This window comes from Melanotaenia boesemani, chromosome 8 (genome assembly GCF_017639745.1).
Source record: "Melanotaenia boesemani isolate fMelBoe1 chromosome 8, fMelBoe1.pri, whole genome shotgun sequence".
In the NCBI taxonomy this organism is placed as follows: Eukaryota; Metazoa; Chordata; class Actinopteri; order Atheriniformes; family Melanotaeniidae; genus Melanotaenia; species Melanotaenia boesemani.
In genome coordinates, this window is record NC_055689.1 from 3,806,326 (window position 1) to 3,829,126 (window position 22,801).

At 43.0% G+C, this 22,801-nt stretch overlaps 1 protein-coding gene across 6 annotated transcripts in view; it reads right to left on the bottom strand.

The window, feature by feature from the left end:
• The window catches only part of LOC121643793 (cAMP-specific 3',5'-cyclic phosphodiesterase 4D-like), a 79,214-nt gene that overhangs the window by 22,536 nt on the left and 33,877 nt on the right, over window positions 1–22,801 (bottom strand). For all 6 annotated transcript variants that reach the window (XM_041991334.1, XM_041991336.1, XM_041991337.1 and 3 more), the window contains one exon: window positions 2,101–2,292. In XM_041991334.1, coding sequence (XP_041847268.1) covers window positions 2,101–2,292 — 192 coding nt within the window. The remainder of the gene's footprint in view (window positions 1–2,100; window positions 2,293–22,801) is intronic.

The window sequence follows — 22,801 nt, forward strand, 5'->3', positions numbered from 1 at the left end:
TGTCAGGAAGCTTCTCACCAAGTTTGGAGTCACTTGCACGAATCCCCTCAGACTAGTTTGTTCAAATACGATGCGTATAAAGTGAGAAAAATGGGAAAAAAGACTTGTAAACGATGTAAACTCCAAGATGGCGGGCACCCCGTTGCCATGGCAACAGGCTTTCAATTGACTTTTTTGCTGGACTCGGGGTGTTACATGTGTGTGCCGAATTTCGTCTTCCTACGTCAAAGTAGACGTTCAGGACCCCATTCATTTGGGGATTTTTTTGGTGTCTAGGTGGCGCTGTTGAGCCACTTTTGCATTGAAGTAAATGCGGACCTTAGAATATCGAAATTTTCGCCAGGCTTGATGTGTGTGCTAAATTTCACAACTTTTCATGGGTTTTTAGGGGGTCATATTTGACCTTAACCATCTCCGCACACTGGTATGCCCATATATGGATCCCCTGCAGTTTGCATACAGTTTGTGAGCAGAATCACCTTCTAGTGAATGCCAGCAAGACAAAGGAGATGGTGATCGATTTCCAGAGAAAACCCTCCTCTACTGCACTGTTAAACACCCAGGGACTTGACATCGAGAGAGTGAGGACATAAAAGTACCTGGGTGTCCACCTAAATAATAAACTGAACTGGACAGATAACACCGACTCTCTTTATAAGAAGGGTCAGTGTTGTCTATACCTGCTGAGGAGGCTGGGATCCTTCGGCGTGAGCAGGCAACTGCTGAGAACTTGTGGTGGCATCTGTAGTTTTTTATGCTGTGGTGTGTTGGGGAGGGGGGTGTTCTGAGCGGGACAAGAACAGACTCAATAGACTGGTAAAAACAAAGCTAGCTCAGTCTTTGGCTGTCCTTTGGACTCCACTGAGGTGGTGGTGGAGAGGAAAGTTCTGGCAAAACTGTCCGCCATCATGGACAAGACCTCTCACCCTCTGCATCAGACTATGGGGGCCTTAGGCAGCTCCATCAGTGAAAGACTCCTACACCCGAAGTGTAAAAGGGAACGCTTCCGCAAGTCCTTCATTCCCACAGCAATCAGACTGTATAATGCTGCATTACAATCTACTGCATCACCGGAACCCACACTCACATGACAGTATGACCGACAGCTAATTATGCACTTTTATTGTATTGTGAGCTGCTGTAACAGGGAACTTTCCCCATGTGGGATTAATAAAGATTATCTTATCTTATGAAAGGACAACTGTCCCAAAAACCACCAAAGAACTGAATCCTTGAAGTCCTCTCCCCAACCTTGCTACAAGGAATACAAACACTTTCAACGGCAGGACAATAACTGTCTCAAAAAATGCAAAAGAATTGAATCCTTACAGTCCTCTACCCAACATTGCTACTAGGAATAAACACACTTTGAACAGCAGGACAACCACTGCCAAGCAACCATCACACCAGTGAAACAATTCACCACTCTCCCAACAGCTTACACAAACCAGGGAAAACTGTCAATAAAACTACGACAGGAGTCATCCCACCCAGCATCACACCAAATATTCCCCTCAGGAGAAAACTGTCAAGCTCTTGTTGGCCTCCTAGGACCAAATAAATTACAAATTACATTACATATTTGCTTTGAAGTGTATGCAGACCTTAGAATATTGAAATTTTCACCGGGCTTGACGTGTGTGCCAAATTTCACAACTTTTCATGGGTGTTTAGGGGGTCATATTTGGCCTCAAAGCACTTAGAAAAATAATTCCATACTTGGTATGGCTTGGACCCTAATAAACATTTCAACAACAATAGGTTCTTTCTATACTTCGTATGGCTCGGACCCTAAATATATATATATATATATATATATATATATATATATATGAATATAGTAGCAGGTAGCAAATAACAAAACGCAGTAAAATTCCTCCTCTTCTTTTACCTCATCTGTAGTTATTGTGTGCATGTGCACAAAAATAACGGTATTAATAAATTCATAATGAAATAACATTATTAAACTTGATCTTTATATGTTATTTTATTGAAATTATGCTAAATTTAAAAAAGTATTATAACACTCTTAATATGAAACTGAGTCATATTTACATACAGTGTATAATCAGGATCAGAAGCTTGAGAACGTGAACTTACAGGTCACTGGCAGAGGAGGGGTTTCTGGAAGGACCCTTGGGTGAAAGGTCAAAGTCGGAATCGGAGCGGTAGAGGAAGGATTCCCGCCGCTGACTGTGAGGGAAGTTGGCCTGCAGGACCAGACCTGAACCAGGGCTGGCCTGGGCATCCAGGGGGCTGCGTCCAACCGATAACCCATTCTCCACATCAAAACTAAACAGAGAGGAGACAGGGTTTAAGTTCATTAAAGTTTCACAATGAAAGGAAAAGTTGCAAAGCAACAATATGAACAGTGGATGGATTCATCCAGATCTCTTCACACAATATAGAGAGGACACAAAACAAGATGGTGGGGGCTTTTAGTATGTTATTATGAAAGGGACAAAGACAATCTAATTATATCACAACATTTCATCACCGGGAGAAAACATTCTGCTATTTTCACATCTCCAACAGTGTAATATAGAAGGAAATGTGAACAATATAAACCAGGAAATACCACAAGACCAGCTAAAAATGACCAGTTTGAAAAGGTGAGAAAAGGGAGATTACACTGTGAATGATGTGAGAATAGTTAGCATATAACACACTACATATTCCAGGAAGAGAGCTCAAATCAGCTGATCAACAATGGCTGATGAGAAAAACTCTGTGGAGCTGTTGATTACAGAAAAAGAAGGATTTCTCGCTCTGAGGAACCTTTGTTCTGCAGCTGACGTATCACTGACATAAACTGGGCCGCAGAGCTGACAACTGTCGTCAGAGGTCATGAAGACTGATGTTAGTCCTGTCAAGGCCCATTTATGCTGGACGCAGAAGACAGAGATACAGACGGAGGGAAACGTTTACGCATGTAAATGTTCATTTTCAGGGTCTTGCAGATCCGTTGCTTATAGCAGCAAACGGAGCAAAACTACTGGAAACCACGGGGGCAGTGATGAGCAGAATAGCTGACATGTGACCCGAGAAGAAGAAGAGGAACACGAGGAAGAAGAAGAAGAGGAGGAGGACAACAACTGTAGAGATGAAGGCAGCTTTTGAAGACAGGCCGAGTGTGTCAGAGGTGTTGGGCGGATGGAAACAACTTCATGGCGACGCATTACCACCACTAACCGCTATCTGAAACTGACGTCAGAACGCGGGAGTGATCGCCCAACTCAGCACTGCCCACTAGTGGATGAACTGACTTCATAACCATGGCAACATAAAAGATGCATGGATGAATGAATGGCAGCGATGTATGACGTTTAAAATGGACGTACCTCTTTTCATATGTAAAGGAGCAGAAATAGCCTTTAAGTGCCAAGTTGCAAAATTATGACAAGAACCAGAAAAAGAGTTTACACCTGTTACCACTTTTCACCACTAGATGGCAAACATGTGAATCTTTAATGTAAGTAGGCGAGGGGAGGCGACGGAGGGCGTCTATTCGAATTTTATGAGAAAACTGGTTAGAAAGACATCATACGGAGCTGATGAGAAAAGTGGTAGTCGGTGATGCAGAGTGGATTACAGAGAAAGTAGCAACATATCAAAGTTCTGAATGTTCATTTTCCACACAGCACGATCTCTGCACGGGTACGACTACATGACAGCGTCACCTGTCTGGTGATGTGACTGGGTCTGATGCTGACATGGGAAATTTCTTCATATCAACTTTGAGGCTAAGCCCTGGTTTATATATAATAAAATAAGAGCAGGATGTTAGTAGATAATCTGTCTTCAGCTTTTAACCATGAAAGAGCTTCGTTCATGGAATCATCACTTGCTCTACATGAACAGTGCTGAGTTGAAGGTGCAGCTTTTTTATTAAACTTCAGCTGAAGTTTGTACAGGTCTGTTCTACATGTACTAGACCAGATACCACAGCTGTAGTCAAGATGAGACAGAACTAACCAGTCTAGCCTGTCTCATAAATAAATGCAGATGGTTTACTAGTGGACACTGCTCTTTCCATTTTAGTTGCAGTTTCACTGATAAGCTGAGGCCACTTTGGCAGGTCATCGTAAGTAAATAAGTAAAACTTTATTTAAACAGAATCCTAATTAAAAAGGCACTAAATGGATGCAGGTAAGTGGATGGGCTGTGAGCCAACAGTAGTTTGAAAATAGCATCAAGTACTGAGGAGAGGTCACTTGATTCTAAAAACAGCCTGGTGTTCAGGTGAGGGGGAGTTTCTCCTGATCAAATACAGACAAACTGCAGAGAAAAGCACCAAATGAGGGCGTGTCTTGGCAGTCTGGGTACGTCTCTGATCCACATCCCTCGTTTCCCACAGCTCTGCTGACGTGTGAAGCTGGAGAGACTCAGCCAGCCTGCAGCTCCGTTGGCAACACGTCATCCTTTCTAAACACACTGAGGAAGCCCAGACACAAATCCATACTCTAGCAGGCCATGGACAGACACACCAGGGGAGCTATTATTACATGGTGTAACCTGGAGATATGATGGACAAAGCGTTAGCCAGAAATTTTCCCTGATGAAAAATGTGACTAAAAAAATCCAAATCTGGATTTTAATGACAGTTATTGATGTATTTCTGTAATCTGTAAATAACATGACTGTAAAATCTGATCAGACAAACTGAAAGCCCAATAAATAATTTTTTATTTAGGATATCCCAGTCAAAACTGCAAATTTCAGTACTACATGGTGGCTGAAGTCTCGTCCTTTGGAGCCACATATGTCAGAATTTTTCACATATCTAATCCATAGTTCATGCACCCATCCATACCAGCTTATTTCTAGGCAGATTTCAGATTTATGAAGTTATCAAAACTATGTTATTTTTTCTAGAATGTTACAGAGATTAAATCTTAATGGTTTCTTCTCAAGAATTTTTAGAGCTTTTTTTTTAAAGTGATGCTATTATTTTAAGATATGTTCCACCTGCAAATGAGTAACTGGTGATATAATATTCACATTGGAAAAATAATCATATCTAAATCCATCTTGGGAGCAACAACTGTGAAAAATGCTTTATTTGTTTAAAGTTCTGTAAATTAAATAATTTGGGTCATTTTTACACAAGCTTTCTAAGATGACAAAGTTCAGTCCATTTCATTCAGATGTCTAGTTCCCTCCCCTGCATCAGTATGAGCTGATGAGCTCTTACAGCATATTATGTAACCACAGCTGAACCTGTAGTTTCCTACTTCTGCTCTCTACAGTGATGCTATCTCTGAGAGCCAACCAGAAACTGGTTTCTACTTTTATCTCTGCATCCTGCTTCAGTCTCTGAGAGCTAAATTTAGCTTCGGCTTCAGGAGTATGGGCTCGATATTAAGTCAGAACGATTTTGCAGTTGTAAATGAATGTTTGCTTATAATTTTAGAGTTTGCATCAGCTCATCACCCTATAAAAACCATCTGCCTGAGAAATTCAAGTGTGCACATGTCCAGAAAGGGTTTGCATGGTTGCAAAAAAGATTTGTATTTGTGGGGAAAAAAAGTTATTTTGCGCGAAAACCCTGTTTACAGATACAAAGCACAAACTGCATGTGAGACTCTGAAGTTGCAAATTATGTCTTTATATCTTTACACTTCTATTTGATTGGATGGTGATAAATCAAACTATCCAATCAGAGGGCAGACGGCTTCCTGACCTCCTGCACCGCTGCAGGCTCTTAAAGGGAAGTAGTTCAAGTTTTTTTTTAAACGTTTTATTAAAGTTTATGAAATGACACTGGGTGCAACAATTTCTTTGACAAAATGAATGTGATTAAGTTTGAAACATTATCAGACAAAACGATGTGACTCGGTCCAGGTGTCGAGCTGCAGAGTGAACGTGATGAACTGTTGGCTCTCTAGCAGTTCGGGAGCTCCCTCCTGACATCTCTGCGATGTAGACACCCCTCACATATGTGGAGGAAACCTGACGTAGTAACTTAAAGAACACACAGGAGACGTGCTGCTGCTGTCGCTCGAGACCCAAACAACACAACCACGCAAAGATTGTCTATTAGTGACAGACTGATATTGTTCAGTCCAGACTGCAGCAGCAGGTGCATCAGACTGTCTTACTCTCTGCAAACCACCGCTTTCTCCTCCATCTGGACCTCACAAAGGTTTTCACAAAGGAAATTTTTTTGTGTTCCACAAATACAAATCTTTTTTACAGCCATGCAAACCCTTTTTGCACATTTGCAAACTTGAATTTTTCAGGCAGATTGTTTTTATAGGGCGACCAGCTGATTCTAAAATTGTTCACAAACATTCATTTACAACTGCAAAATCTTTATAACTTAATATCGAGCCCATACGGGTGGAACAGACTGACATGTGCAATGCTGCAGCTAAAACTATACTTTGCTCTCTCCATCTTCTGCATCACAGAGCAGAGGAATCTTGCCTCCATTCATGAATATTTAAAGACAGCATGCTGCTAGAAGCACATGCTGAGCTAAAATTATATCCCGGAAGAAAATACAACACACATCTCTCACAGATATCTGCTGCTGGATAGATGATGGATGGATGGATGGAAGGATGAATGGATATTTATACCAGGAGTAGCTGTTTTTGTTATAATGATGGACGAGAATTTGAATGATCAATAAAACAAAAACTGCTATGAACAGAGATGAAAAATTAAAAAATACTTTTTTTGTACATTATTTTAATTTAATTTAATTACTTCTATTTTAAAAATTTCAAATTAGTTTGTATGTTTTTTCTGTATATAACAGCTGAATTAAAAGAATATTTTATTTTAAGCTACTTAATATTTTTAGAGACAGAATTTACATAGTTTGGACTTTCATTAAAATAAAAAACACATCTTTTATAAGTATAAGTTTCCCACCTCCACTCTCCAGGATGCTAAACAAATAATTTACGTAATATAAAGATGAATTTAGTGTTTCCTCCTAAGTTAAAGGTCAGTTTTCCCGCTAGCAGGGAGCCCACAGAACAGTGTTTCTGTTCAGATGGTTTGTAATAAAAAAGGCTCCATTGTTCTGTATTTTTCATCTCTCTCACACCCACACCCAGTAGGAGTAGAGTTCATTTTTAAATAATCTGTTAGGAAGATGTAATTTAATAGAAGATGAAATGAAGTTGCTGCTGAGTGATGCTCGCTTTGTGTTGTATGTACTGAGAAGCTCGGAGGACCGAGTCCCTCTACTGGGCTTTGGTGAAGCTACATTCACTGAAAACGGTCGATCTGAGAATAACAGCTTTAAAGGCAGTTTGCTCCTCTGGTGAGGACAATACCAAACCAACTCATTTATAGAACATTATCTATTTCACATCTTTGAGCTGAAAAGACTCATGTTGAAAATATGTCGGAAAAAGCTGAGGCAACTAATGTTCACAAGTAGCTGCAAATTAATTGTGTAAGTAAATCTGAATATTTGAGTCTCAAGTTTGTCCAAGTAAATATTTGATTTTGATTCACGCTCTTAATGTAGGTTTATACAACACAAGCTTTTGTTGATTTTAAAGCTGGTTGCCTTAGTTTTTTTCTGTCAAATACTTTTTCTTCATTTGGAAAGTCTGTACTCCACCCATCCAGCTTCTTTAATCACTTGTGCAGGGTCACAGGGGCTGTATCCCAGCAGCTACTAGGCAGAAAATACCATAGAGGTCACGTCCATCACAGAGACACAAACAGTTGTCACAAAGGCAATCGTCCTTGTTGTAATGGTGGTAACCACTACACCATCATGCAGCCAGGAGCACGTACTAAAGAATTTAATAGGTTAAAACATTTCCACATGAACAATGTGAAGGAACTCATGGGACTGAACAGCTGTGGGGCCAGAAGAAAACCACTAACCAGTGAAGCTAACCGGAGAAAAAGGCTTCAGGTTGCTAGGGAGCATAAAGACTGGACTCTGGAGCCATGGAAGGTCATGTGGTCTGATGAGTCCAGGTCTACCCTGGTCCAGAATGATGGAGCATCAGGGCATCAGAAGAGAGGAGGATGCCGTCATGCCTAGTGCTGCTGTACAAGCCTATGGGGATGTGGGGATGATCTGGGGTTGCTGCAGCAGTTCAGGTCTGGGTTCAGGTCTAGGTTTAGGTCTGGGTTCAGGTCTAGGTTCAGCAACATTATGTGTCCAAAGAATGAGGTCAGCTGATAACTGAAAATCCTGAATGAGGAGGTTATTCCATCTTCCCTGTTGGAACTCCCATATTCCAAGATGCCGATGCAGAATTCATGAAGCTCAGATTGTGAAAGAATGATTCAGGTAACTGAAGATATCATGTTCACACATGGATCAGCCACCACAGAGTCCAGACCTGAACCCCATGGAGGATCTTTGGGATGTGCTGGAGAAGGCGTTGTACAGTGGTCAGGCTCTCCATCATCAACACAAGATCTTGGAGAAAAATGAATGCAGCTCTGGATGGAAATAAATCTGGTGACATTGTAGAAGCTTCTAGAGACAGAGAAGCTGCTGGAATCAGAGATAAAGGACGTCCAACCAGATATTAGAGTTTGACCTTTTCTTTGGTTTGGGCCAGGCGGTGTATTTATAATATGGGTAAAGAAATATGCTTAATGAAAAGAAAATATATACATATATCATCCTCCTCTCTGTGGTGTCAACCACAAGTAAAACATACAAATAGAAAATTTAGGATTTAATCCGATGTGTAAATGAATATGAATTTCAATTAGAAAACTTTGAATGGTTGTTATGGTAAATGCAATTAGACCAGTGTTTCTCAATCCTGGTCCTCAGGACTCCCTGCCCTGCCTGTCTTAGAGGTAACCCTACTTTAACACACCTGAATCAAATGCTGACAGGCTGCAAAGAACTTGATGAGGATGTTTATTAATCTGAATCAGGTGGATTGAAGTAGGAACACACCTAAGACATGCAGGGCAGTGGGTCCTGAGGACCTGGACTGAGAAACACTGAATTTGACTAATCCATTATGCTCAACTTTAAACAGGTTAGGAGGGATTCAGAGAACATCCTGAATTATTATTAATGCAAAATACAGAGCAAATTTAAGCTCACTGGATGGATGGATGTTCACTAAACTGCTTTATTTGACTTTACAGGTCAGTCTCAGATAACTGTCTTCTGTCTGCTGGACGGTTAATTCCACTGTGGGAAATACGGCGGCACAGACCGGGCGAGGCCTACGGTTCATATCCTAAACAACAGTTTGTTAGCTGATTATTAGATGATTTTAATGTTAGGGTTCTGTTATGGTTACTGGGTTTTTGTGTTTCTTGGTTTATTAGGTTCTGACTATAGTTTGGGTTTCTGGGTTTTTGTCATGTCCAGTTCTGTTTTCCCTCATGTCCTCATGTTTCTGTTCCTAGCTCGTTACCCCACCTGGTTTGATTTGTCATTCACGTCACCTGCTCCTTGTTACTCCCTCAGTCTATAAGTGCTGTTGGTTTTCAGTTTTGCTTTGTCAGATCCTTGTGTGTGGTTCCTGCACCTGTACCGTGTGTTTCCTGCTCCTCAGTTTGAGTTTAATAAACTAATTTTCACCTGCACGACCTGTCTCCTGCCTCGACTGCCTGCAAGTGGGTCAGCACCTCCGACAACACACGCATAACAGAAGGATCTGACCAGAACCGGACCCAGCAGGCAGAATGAGCTGGCCATATAAAGACCTCTCAGAGCGCGACCATTTGGAGGACTGTTTATTCCTGGCCAAGGACTCCTACCTCAGGAGTCTGGCGGGGCCTTATCCACCCCTTGTACGGGTGGCAACCGCTACCAGGTTGATAAATTTGTGGACTGAGTACCTCACCTTTCCTGGAGCAGCTGACCTAGGGTTAGAGTCCACTGTTCAAAGGGCGAGGGCTGAACTCTGTCCGCCGGCTCCACGCCTCACGTCACGGAGGTCGCCTCCAGCTCCAGTGCCTTTAGCACCCCACACCGGCTCCCAGGTCTACTCCAGTTCTTCAGCGTCCGACACCAGCGCCGAGGTCCTGCCCAGCTCTTCGGCGTCCCAGGTCCTGCCCGTCTCTTCTGGTTCCCTGAGGGGGTCTCTGATTGTGACGCCTCTCTTCTGGTCCCAGTTCCTGAGGGGGTCAACGGTTGTGACACTCCTCTTCTGGTCCCTGTCCGTGAGGGGGTCTCCAGTGGTAACGCCTCTCTTCTGGTTCCTGTTCCTGGAGAGGTCCCTGGTCGAGACGCTCCTCTTCTGGTCCCTGTCCTCGAGGGGGTCTCCAGTGGTGACGCCTCTCTTCTGGTTCCTGTTCCTGAGGGGGTCAACGGTTGTGACGCTCCTCTTCTGGTCCCTGTCCCTGAGGGGGTCTCCAGTGGTGACGCCTCCCTTCTGGTTCCTGTTCCTGAGGGGGTCCCTGGTCAAGACGCTTCCCCTCCTCTTCTGGTCCCCGGCGCCAAGGAGATCGCCCCTTCTTCGCCGCCATTGGTTGACGAATTGACTATGCTGTGTTCTCTGGTTCCAGGGCTCGTCGCATTATGGTGCCTGCTGAACCCTCCGGAAAGTCCATTCCAGTCAGTGAGCCTTCCAGAGATCCAGCCCGCAGAGATCCAACCTGCTCTGCCCGCAGAGATCCAACCTGCTCTGCCCGCAGAGAATCTGTCTGCTTAGCCGCCGGAGATCCAGCCTGCCCGTCCGCTGCCAGAGATCCGGTCCAAGCCTGCCCGTCCACCTGAGAACCTACTGTCTGTGCTTCCTCCAGAGGTCCAGCCCAAGTCTTCACGACCTCCAGGTCGTCTGCCGGAGATCCTGCCCCAGTCCATCCAGCCCCCCGGCCGGCCTCCTGACCTGATCCTGCTGTCTGCTCATCCTCCGGGTCGTCCTCCAGAGGCCCAGCCCAGGTCTTCTCGACCTCCAGGTCGACCACCGCAGATTCTGCCCCGGTCTGTCCGGCCTCCGGGACGGCCTCCTGAACTGACCCTGTTGTCTGTCCCCGGCCTCCGGGTCGCCACCCTGAACCCTGTCGTGGGGGCCTGTTTTGTTTTTGGTCTGAATTCTTTAACACAGCCTTCCTGGCTGCACGGTGGTGTGGTGGGTAGCACCTTCCAGGAGGAAGCATCCTGGTTTGAGTCTCTGCCTTTATGTGTGGAGTTTGCATGAATGACTGTTTGTCTTTTTGAGACTACATGTCCGAACCCTGTTAGATTTAAGATTCCACTTTAAGTTTAATCTCTTCATTTAGGCTGAGTTTCCCTCTACACCCATAGCTGAGTTTAATCTAAAAAGCTTTGCACCCGGTTGCTTTTTAAAGTTCACTCGAGTGTTTTTTAAAAATTTTTTTTTTTTTCCGTGTAGTGCAAACTGCTTTCTAGTCTGGAAACACTTTTATGAAACAGATATACTAACAGAAGTCTTAAAGTTATGAAGTTACAGAATTTTTTAAGTAAAATAATCGAACATTGTTTTACTTTTTTCTTTTTTTTTTTTTTTTTTTTTTACTAAACTTAATCATCTGTGAATAAAATATTTTCTACTATAAACTATTTGTTCAAATTTTCTATCCACTCTATTACATGATATTTCAAATCAACATCTAAACATTTGTCTTCCAGGGATTCCGTAGGCAACGTTTATGTCCCTACCAATCTCTGAATCCAGCCAGCATCCTTATTCAGTCTGTCTCTCATTAACTTTAAATACTCCAGCTTGGTTTAAGGCCACTACCTCGGTGCTTACAGCCCCTTCACAGCTGATGTCTGAGGCTATGAAGTACTTCAGGATAGAAAAATACTCTGAAGTTATAAAAACAAACAATCTGTATTTTTATGTCTTGCTAACACTCTACAAATGTCAGCATCCAGACATGACCTGGTCAAACATGATGAAGTCCTTCACATCTGCCTTAAACAGGCCGCCACACACACACGCACACACATTTTCACATTCCTGAGAATCACAAAGACAAAACACCAGCAGAGGTGTTTCTGTTTGTTAACTACGTGTCTGGCTGGTAAGAAGCGTGATTGATGGCGGCCTGTCAGTGTCCCTGACACCCGACACCCTCTCTGCGTCATCGCCTGTCACGGCGACGTCAGTCCCATCTGGGGAGCATTAAAATACAGGAGCTACTGGGCAGAGTGAGGAAGAGAAGCAACTCGGGCCTGTAAACCAGGGCAAGCTGTCATCTGAGCCTTCATCCATCATCCCTGGGCCTTTGCTGTGATACAGCCGCAGGTACACTTAGTTCCACCCGACTCGACCTGCCCGACTGGTTCAGCCATTCATCCACCAGAGATTTAAAGGAAGGCAGCATAGATCTCATCGCAAAAATATTTCTTTAGCTTGTTTTGTCATGATTTCTGTTAAACATGTTTATTTTCTGCTTATATTTATGACAGCCTCCAACCTATCTATATGACATAAATAAATCTGAGCAAGGATTAGGGCTGGCTATAAGAACCTGACGGTGCAGCAGCTGAAGGTCCACACCCCGTAGTTTAATCCACACAACAACATGAACCGAGATGTGGCCACACAAGAATCCCACAGCGACTCCATTATGAAAGACTGCACCGGACACGAGGAACCAGTCTGGAACAAGAGTGCCCAACCAGGGACGTCGCCATGACAGATTTACTCTGTACGATTATTATGAGAGAAATAATCACAATTATTCTACATTATTCCATTTCCAACATTATAAATGTGTAAAATCACATGAACACTCCTTATAGGTCTGTAAGTTTTAATTAGGGCTGTCACTGTAGCACTAACACCTTTTTATCTTATTTTTAACACATTAATGAATAAACAACAAGGTTATTACTCATACCGAATTAAAAATCAGAATGTGGCATCATCTCAGTGAAAGAAGCTGATTCTGGGCATGTAAGTGCTTTGTCTCAGCAGTGGTCCGAATCCACCAGAAACCGCTTTATCCTCCTCGTTTCTGAAGAATCAGACAGTTTTCCAGCCTCTCATGTAGAGAATGCTGCAGGATCTACTTCCTGATCTGCCGTCATGGTTTCTCAACTTTCATTATTACATGTTTCTCACACCGTTCGTTTAGGTTTATAATGTTGCTGAAAGATTAATCTAAGTATTAGTGAAAACTGTATCAAACCAAAGTTAAATGAAGATGGTTGGATTAAAACTGCATCTGATGTCCAGTCATGTTAATACAGATCATACTTTCATGGAAATTGTTCATTTTTTCCAGCACTAACCAACTTTGCCCAGAGAAATCTCATAAAACCCAAAATGACGAACAAAAATGACGTGTTCATTTTAAATTTTGAGGTAAATTTAAGACATTTAATAAATATGTTCCATTTTCATGTCTACAAATGCAGAGTCAGATTATGGTCCAGTTAGACCTACTTTAGGGTGTGACAAGTGGAACTATTTATTTAAAGCTCTGACATCAAGGCTGTGGCGCTCTCATTGCTTTTCATGCATGTGGTGTCATCATGCCAAGATCTTACCCTTCACACAGAGAGAGAAAAAAGGACTGGATGCCACATGAGACTGGTGAGGGACTGAAAAAGATCTCCAAGTTATATGAAATTAATCATGAGATGTAAATTATAAACAGCTGCCATCCAGTGGACCTTTAAATAATAAACATAATCCTCTCTGCACACTAACAAATCCATGAAGACAAGGAAGAAATTGATGCTCATGTTAGTTCGTTCCTAATTAATCTACTAAAGTTTTATAAAAGCAGCAGATGCAAGAGACTCTAAAACCTCTAATGGCTAAAGAGTAGCGCATGAAGGAATTTCAGGAGTCTCGTGTCTGCAACAAGCAGACAATCGTGTGGGCGGGAGGAGTAAACATTAACTTACACAAGTTCTGAATTAGATGAAAAATAAAGACATTGCTTGATGCATCTCTAATATCTAAACAGCAAAATAAGAAGTTACATCCTTGTTTAGCATATAAACTCTGCAAGCTAGCTGCTAATCCAAACACAAAGTCAGAAAATGAGTGGTGGATCATTTCTTTATTGTCACACAGCTTCTTGGAAATTAAGCTTCTATGGTTGGAAAGTCGTTTATTTACCTTTTAAATGGAGCTATATTTGTGAGGAAAATGCATGTGTAGGATGAGCAGCAGAGCTCGGTTTAAAAACTGTCCAGATCTTCACAGCTCATTCTGCTCCTCAGATTTCAGGTGCAAACAATTATCCCTTTAAAGTTCACACTAAGAAAAAAAAAAAAAAAAACAGGGAAAAATGTTTCCTTCATTTCCTTTGGACAATCATATTAAGAAAAGATGGTTTAGATCATTTTTAACAAAACAGCAAAAATAGTGAAATGGCCAAAAACAAACACTTACTCTGGGTATTACATACCCAAACCAGGGGTTAGAGATGACTTTAAATAGGTTTTTTCCACATTTTTTTTAAAAGTCATTATAGCCACTGAAAATTGGCTTCATTAAACAGCAGAGTGCACAGCAACAAAAGCAACAGACAGAATAACCGTTTCTGTGCGACACATGATGCTGCTGCTGTATGCAGAGCTATGTTACTCAGAGGTTTCTTTTCATAAAACAAAGAAATCATTAATCATCAGAACTGTATAACTGAAAATGTCCATATAGACCAGGGGACCAGGGGTGTAGTTCAGGTTCACATTCAGAACACTCTGATCTCTAGTGAGCTGGACTGGTAAAATTAGAGGCGCTGCTCCCACTACGGGCATCACACCCTGCATGGGGTTTACTCCAGCCCCCCTCCCCCCACCCCCAAAGGAAACCCAGATTGCTGTGGGCCGCAACAACAGTAACAATATGCATAATAATGCAAATGCCACGGGGTGACTAGACCATGTGTGTGTGAGAGAGCAAGCGTGTGTGTGACAGCAACTCTGCTTTCCACAAGAAGAATAATTAGACACAGGTGTGTGTAGAGAGAAGCATGGCAGGTCTCTAGACGCGCAGCAGTGTGTGGGCACAAAGGGCGGAGCCGGCGGCTTACCAGGTTCCTCTAAATCTATTATACACACATACACACACATATATATATACGTATACATACATATATATATGTATATGTATATATAAAACAGGGTTCCAGACTAACGTTTTTCACGAGGAGCACAGTGGCCCCTAACTTAAATTTTTAGGAGCGCACACTGAAATCACCTTGCAAAGCAAATATTCACATTTCCTCTCCTTTTCACTGTATTAGTAATAAATACTTGAACAATAAATTCAGAAATTACAATGTTTACAATTCACTTTTTTTGTACAGCAGTTGACATACCATAAAAAAAACATCTTACTGGCCACACTAACACAAAACAAGTAGAACTTGTCAAAACAAATCAAATCAGATTTGATGATTTAATTTTCACTTTGCAGTCGAAGCAGAACAGCAACTTTGTCCCCATCATCCCCTACAGGGCATGGTATGACTGGTCCATGTAGTTCCTGGTAATAAACAGCTTCAGGGACTGATGCTCCTGTCCAGCCGCTGTTCCCACTCCTCAGTAAGAACAGCAGCTATTGGCTGTCCTAGAAGTCACTAATTAGCATAATCAGCCTGGTACATATAGTTGTAATGGATGCTGCCATAAAGAGTGGGAAAGGCAAAAATTGATAAAAAAGACAATTTAAAAATGTTTAGAACAGTTAAATTAATTAATAAATAAATAAAATAAAAATTCTGTCAATATTTTCTTTATTTTTTAGTTCACTTTTTTTTTGTTCTTTTTCTAGGCCGCGATGATGCATCGATCCTATAGACAGCAGTGTCCGAGGCGGCATCTCTTTGTATATATCTTTTATATACAGTCTAAGGTATAAAGTCATCACTGCTTTTGCGACTGTTTTACGACAGTTGATTTACGTACACATGCACACAGGCGGGAGCGTGAGAACGGGCTCAGTGCGCCACAGCTGCAGCAGACGAAACGTGCGTGTCAGCCAGTTGCCTCCTTGATATGCCCGGCAACCTTAAGCCACCTGCTGCTTCTCTGATATTCTCTTCTAGGTGAGAACATGTAACTCTGTACATTATTTCTTTTGTTATTGTAATGTGTAACCATGATCGAATTTTTTCTCATTTCATCATTTCCAGGTTTATTCCAGCTTCCAGACCAGTCTATAAAACCAGCAGATATTTAATTCCAGGTATCTGGAGGTAAAAAGTCCAGTATTCCACATGATGATCAGAGGAACTTTTCCAGATCTGGAAGTTATTTTAAATATACATACGTGTACATTTCCATATGTGTGTGGTATTCCTGACCTATTATTAGAATATGAATTACTTTTATCAAAATATTACTTTTTATTAAACATTGCATTTAATATCTTCTTAATATAGAAACTTAATTTCTATGTAGGGCCAGTGACTTCCTTGCTTTAAATCACGTTGTTTCTTCGGTTTATCATCAAACGTTCGTCTGAAGGGAAGGAAACTGTCTTATTGCTGTAAGGTTCATTATAAACAGTGTGGAAAATGAGAATTAACATATAGAATGAAAAATGGTGAATTCTATTTATAGTAAAATATCATTTTTCTCCTTCCGGACCACCACACTGACGGCCGGTCTATGAATAACACTGTACAGAATCTACTTCAACCTCAGAGCAGCAAAAGCAACAAGAAACTCCAGAAAATCTTTGCATGACTGGATGTGTGTGCATGAAGTTATTATTATATCAGTTGTAATCGCCAGCTGGAATCCAAACGCCTTCCTCTGGAAACAATACAACGCCATGGTGACGCCTGCACATTTAGCTGCCATATGAATTACTCTGAGAGGATGTGAGCTGCATGGAGGTTCAATATTATGATCAGATGTTCTATCACATTAGTTTTGGATAAGCAGCCTCCCTGCACACGCATTAAACTTTAAACAGCAGGACAATATGCAGGCAAACTGCAGAGGCTCTCCCTCAGACAGGGTTAAGCACCAGGTCCATGATCATTAGAATGTGATCAGGTATGCAGATGTTATTGGAATAGGCTCCAGAAGCTGAGATAAGATGACAGATAAACATGAGGTGTTGTGTTAGAAAACATGGAGCCTCAGCTCTGGATGATGTCAACATCAGTTAGAGATGCTGCAACATTACATGGAGCTTAAATAAAGTCCAGAAATAATCCAGATCAGGTCAACTTTCATATACTTATCAGCATTAAATCATCTGCAAAGTTTATGGACAATATTCCTCCCAACATTTTAGGAGAGAGACTTTGTCAGGTTGATTGATCAAAGCTGTAAAACACAGATTTTTCACACTCTGCATGACAAGTGAGGGCTTATCAGTTAACCAGAGACCAGCAGGCATGTTCATGGTCAGACTCCACTGGATTCAACTTGTAAGTTTTCACATAAACAACACAACTAAACCAGAGTTTTCAAGGGACATTGTGCAGGAATTACTTCCATCTAACGTTGGATTTCTGCACTGCGTTCTAACGTTTGGTGCATTGTAGCGCCTCACTTTTCTAAAAACACAACGGTAGCCACCGTGTGTCAAAATGCCTCAACAACACCGATGGAAGCCGATAACTGTTCACTCAAGTGAAGAAGTTTATGATTTCCTGAATATTGCAACTACATCCCATCAAACTGTCAGATATGGTTCCTCTGTGTTCAGAAGGGATGGTTCACACAGGGGGAACGGATCTGGACGGGAAATCTGGCCTCGACACAACACTGGCTTTTAATCCCATGAAAACCAGCTTGTAAACTGTCCCGCCGGCTTTAAGTCCCAGTAAAACCAGCATGTAAACTGTCCAGCCAGCTTTTAGTCCCAGTAAAACCAGCATGTAAACCGTCCGGCCGGCTTTTAGTCCCAGTAAAACCAGCTTATAAAGCCTTCCTACTGGTCTTTAGTCCCAGTAAAACCAGCTTATAAAGCCTTCCCGCCAGCTTTTAGTCCCAGTAAAACCAGCTTATAAAGCCTTCCTACTGGTCTTTAGTCCCAGTAAAACCAGCTTATAAAGCCTTCCCGCCAGCTTTTAGTCCCAGTAAAACCAGCTTATAAAGCCTTCCAGCCAGCTTTTAGTCCCAGTAAAACCAGCTTATAAAGCCTTCCTACTGGTCTTTAGTCCCAGTAAAACCAGCTTATAAAGCCTTCCCGCCAGCTTTTAGTCCCAGTAAAACCAGTTCATAAAGCCTTCCCGCCGGCTTTTAGTCCCAGTAAAACCAGCTTATAAAGCCTTCCCGTCAGCTTTTAGTCCCAGTAAAACCAGCTTATAATGCCTTCCTACTGGTCTTTAGTCCCAGTAAAACCAGCTTATAAAGAATTCCCACCGGTTTTTAGTCCCAGTAAAACCAGTTTATAAACCTGTCCCAAAAGGCAATGTGGGTTTTTAGTCCCACAGTGAGACTGTGTGCTGGCTAGCAGGGAAACCATTTAGTTGGTACTAGTTGGTGGTTAGCCGTCATATGAACAACTCAAAAATTCTTCGTTTACAAGAATGGGTCAGATCATTAGTGGATGTCTTAATACACCAATGATAACACATACATGCAGATATCAATTTTGGCCAGTAAACAACAGAAAATGTTACACAATGTCCCTTTAAATCAAAATCAACAAGTAGAATAAGCGCTGATTCTGAAATTCTCAGTCCACTTTTTGTTTCCTGAGTTAATGTCACAGAAAGAGTTAACTGCTTATCTTTTCTTTCGCTTTTAAAACGTATGATTCAGCTGTAAAACCTTTTGTGAAATATGTCCAGAAAAACCAAAAACATCATCCTTTCTGTTTCTCTGCTCGGCACATGAGGTGATGGACTGGGACTAAAAAACAACCCTGGGCTTTGACTCGGCCCAGCCCACAACAATTGGGCGGAAATTCAACAACAAAGCCTGGCGGCTATATCTGATTTAGAAGCCCTCAAAAATATACCTCAGCACAACCTCTGTGCATGTTGCTGCTCTCATGCTCCTCAACTCTTTGACTGATATGGTTCCAGTCCTGTATTGCACTTGTGAAGGGATTGCCTACAGTTGGTTTGAAAAATGCTAAACATGCTGCACAATACACTCTACGGTTCTGTTCATGGTATGTGAGCCATTTTCTGTCTGCGCCATCTTTGTGTTGAAACACTCTTTATACTGTCAAGTATTTTGTCTCCTGAGGGTGATAAAAAAATAAAAATAAAAAAACATCTAGGTTCTGTCTGTCTGATTTGGGGTGCTTAAAGTAATTTAAGGGTTGCCGAGTTGCAGCGGGGCAGCCGAGTCGCTGCAGGTTGCCAATTCTCTGCGGGGTTGCCGAGTTGCTGCAAGTTGCCGAGTCGCTGTGGATTGCAGAGTGGCTGCTGGTTGCCAGTTTGCTGCAGGTTGACTTGAGTTGCTGTGAGGTAGCTGAATCGTTGTGGGGTAGCTGAGTCTCTGCGTGTTGCAGACTTGCCAATTTGCTGGGGGTTGCAAAGTCGCTGCAGGTTGCCAAGTTGCTGTGGGTTGCCGAGTTGCTGCGGGGTAGCCGAGTCTCTGCAGATTACCAAGTCGCTGCGGGTTGCTGAGTTGCTGTGGGGTAGCCGAGTCTCTGCAGATTACCAAGTCGCTGCGGGTTGCTGAGTTGCTGTGGGTTGCCGAGTTGCTGTGGGGTAGCCGAGTCTCTGCAGATTACCAAGTCGCTGCGGGTTGCTGAGCTGTTCACTCTTATTTTCAGGGTCTGATTTGGGCTGGAATATGTACGTATGTTTTGTGTTGACATTGTTTTTCTCTGTTTTTATACTACTATGGTTCTGCCGGTCTTTCTATGATGAAAACAGTGCGTACTCCCAACAACTACTCTTGGCAGTTGACCAATCAGAGGCAGCCTGCATCAGGGGGAGGCGGGGCTCAGGGTGGAAGCTGATCTGAGAGCCTAATGACGGGGAATAAGCAACAAAGCTCCATCAAAGAGTTTTTGTTTACCTCACTTTAGTAGAAATGTGACAAAACCGAGCACATTAACAACGTCTTTCTTAAACAGTGTCATTAAAATACTGTAATATTTGATATTTGTGGCTTTTTAATGACGAGTGTACTTGCTGAAAAGCAACAGAACCTCTCTTTTTTTACATTATCACTCGGTCAGTGTAAACGTTCACTAAGATATGTAAACTTGAGAATTTTCCCATAGCAACAACATAGGATGTTGAATTACTTAAAACTTTGAAATTACTGTCGGCTAGGTAGGCTGTCTCCTTTTGAAGGGTACGCAGCTTCGGAGTACACAGACTACGTAGGACCCTCCATAGCCTATGTAGTCTGTGCACTTCGAAGCGTGTAGACCCTGAATTTGGACACAGCTTATGTTTCACATAATCTTCTTCTTCTGCTCCTTCATTAGTGGGCATGGACGAATGGCATCCAACTCGAATATGTACTGCTGCCACCTACAGGACTGTGGTGTGAAACATTACATTTGGGGAAAAAACAGGTGATGTCTGTGTGGCGCAAGCACAGAGGCCTGCAGCCGTTACAACCTCGTGTGGCGGCCGGCCACCGGCCGTCCTGGAGTTCTGTGATTCTTTTTTTTTTTTTTTTTTTTTAACTTGTCCTGTCCAGCATCATAGCAAGCAAAATGATAATCTGGTTGCTGTATCATGCTGAACAAATTTGCTCTGCCAAGGGGAGGCCTATGGGTAAGGCTCCTCTTGATAATCTGATTCATTTATTTATTTATTTACTTTGAATCACGGAATCTATGTAATCTTGCTGAACCTGACTGGAGGGGACAGAAGAAGATGGAAAATAGCAAAAAGAGCAAAAGGGAAAGAAGAAAGGAGACAAAAAGATCACAGACAGAAGGAAACGACCCTACAATCCACACCATCACCAGACAACAAACTGTTACACCTGTACATGAACACACCAGAAAATTTCCTACAACTTTTACAAAAGCAGAAACACACACACAGAAAAAACAGGGCTGCCAGTCATTAAGAGTTTTTTAAATAATAACCAAATCAAAAAGACATAACAGCGACCAGATACTAACTCACAGGAAAAATACAAAAAAAAAAATGTAATAATTATCGCTTAATATTAAAAACCCACTGGACAACTCAGTGACTGTGTCAGCATGCAGAGCATGAGAAACAAGGAGTGATCAGTGATGAAGAGTGGTGAGTGAGATCATGCAAATGCGACCACGCCTCCACGGAGGCCAGAGGCAGACCAGGGCCTGGGCCGGGCCCTCAGCAGCAGACCTGGAGCACCAACCCAAGCCACCCCACCACAAAGACGACTCCAGCCCCACCCGAAGGGCGGCAGAGGAGAGCCCCAGCAAGAGCCCCCCACGGTCCCGGGGCACAGGCCCCAGTGGGCCAAGATCAGCAGCCGCCGGCCCCGCCAGGGACCGGCCACCCAGGGCAGCCAGAGCGAAGGGCCCAGGGCCCCAGGAGCCCAGAGGAGGCCGCCCCACCCCCCAAAGGCAGAGGGCCCGCAACATGCCTAGGAGGACCAGGCCCCCCCAGACAGCCACAGCACACACCCCGATGTTCCAGCCGCACACCCCGGGAACCAGGGTGCTATCGGCCCCCTCCCCCCACTTCCCACCTACTTCAATCTGCACCCCATATAACCCCACACTCACACCCTCCCCCGCGCCGCACCTACAATCACTCACCACCACACAGTCACGCCACACACAACCCACCCACCATGCCCCGTGGGGGATACCCCAGGCGGACCAGCGGACAGCGAGCCCCAAGCACCCTCCCTTGACCCAACCCCCACAGAGCCAGCAGCCCACCAGCGCAGCCACCCCGGGACCCGGCCCCGGTGCAACCACCTCCCCCCGACCGCCCCCAGCCACACACAGGGGGAGCAGGGGTGTGAGAGGTCCCCAATACCCTCTCCCTCCCCGCTCCTGACTGTTTATGTAGTGTGTGTTGTGTGCAATTAAAATTGAGGGGCAGTGACTGCAATGAGCGGGCAGCCGGTTCTGTGCTTCTACAATACACAGATGGCTAGTCCACCCCTGTTTACAGCACTTTGGGCAGCGGTGCCAGTTTTAAATGTGCTTTGTAAATAAGCCTGGCATTGACATTTGAATTATTTCACATATTTAAGACAACTAGATTAAAATCAAGTTACATCCACTAAATATATCCTATTAAAACCGGTGTTATATTTGACAGTCCACTATGTAGAGTCCATGGGGTTCATCTGCTGGTACACCTTCAGGAAAAAAAAAGTAACGTATTGAATCTTTAAGGGTACAAAATCTTGCCACCAGGGTGGGGTGGCTGCTGTTCTGCGCTCAGCAAGGGGTACTTATAGTAGTTTGTATCTCATAAAGACCTGTGTTCGACACCTTGTGGTCATCTGTACTCTGATTTAAAAATAGAAACTATCTGCCACCAGGCCAAAAGAAAGATGATGCTTCTTCTCTATCACACATCATTGAATGCATCGGATCTGTCACATCTGCCACATTTGCAAACCCAAAGCTGATGACTTTCAATTTCTTCAAGATAAATGAAGTTAATCAGAATGAGTGTGTTATGTTCCACGAAGGGCTCAGAAAGAATGGATTCATTTACCGTCACCACACTGATGTTGAGATAAACGAACACCAGCATCCACGGCTGAGTGTTGCTGTGCACACACACAGAAATCTACCCGACTGCTTCCTGGAGTTCATGTCAGCACCTGATCCAGGTTTCTGAGCAAACACTGCTGCTAAAGATCAAAATGGTTCAGATAAAAACTTTTTTAAAAAACTGGTCATATGTACAGAATTACCATCGTTTTCATGTTCAGCATAGTGCCCACACCCAGAACATAACCAGAATCCAGATGAAGCTCAAGTCCTTTGAAGAAACCCGGAAAAGCAGCAGCTTTCTGCCTCCAACACTTCGAGATAAATGTGATAAATTAGACCAGTTC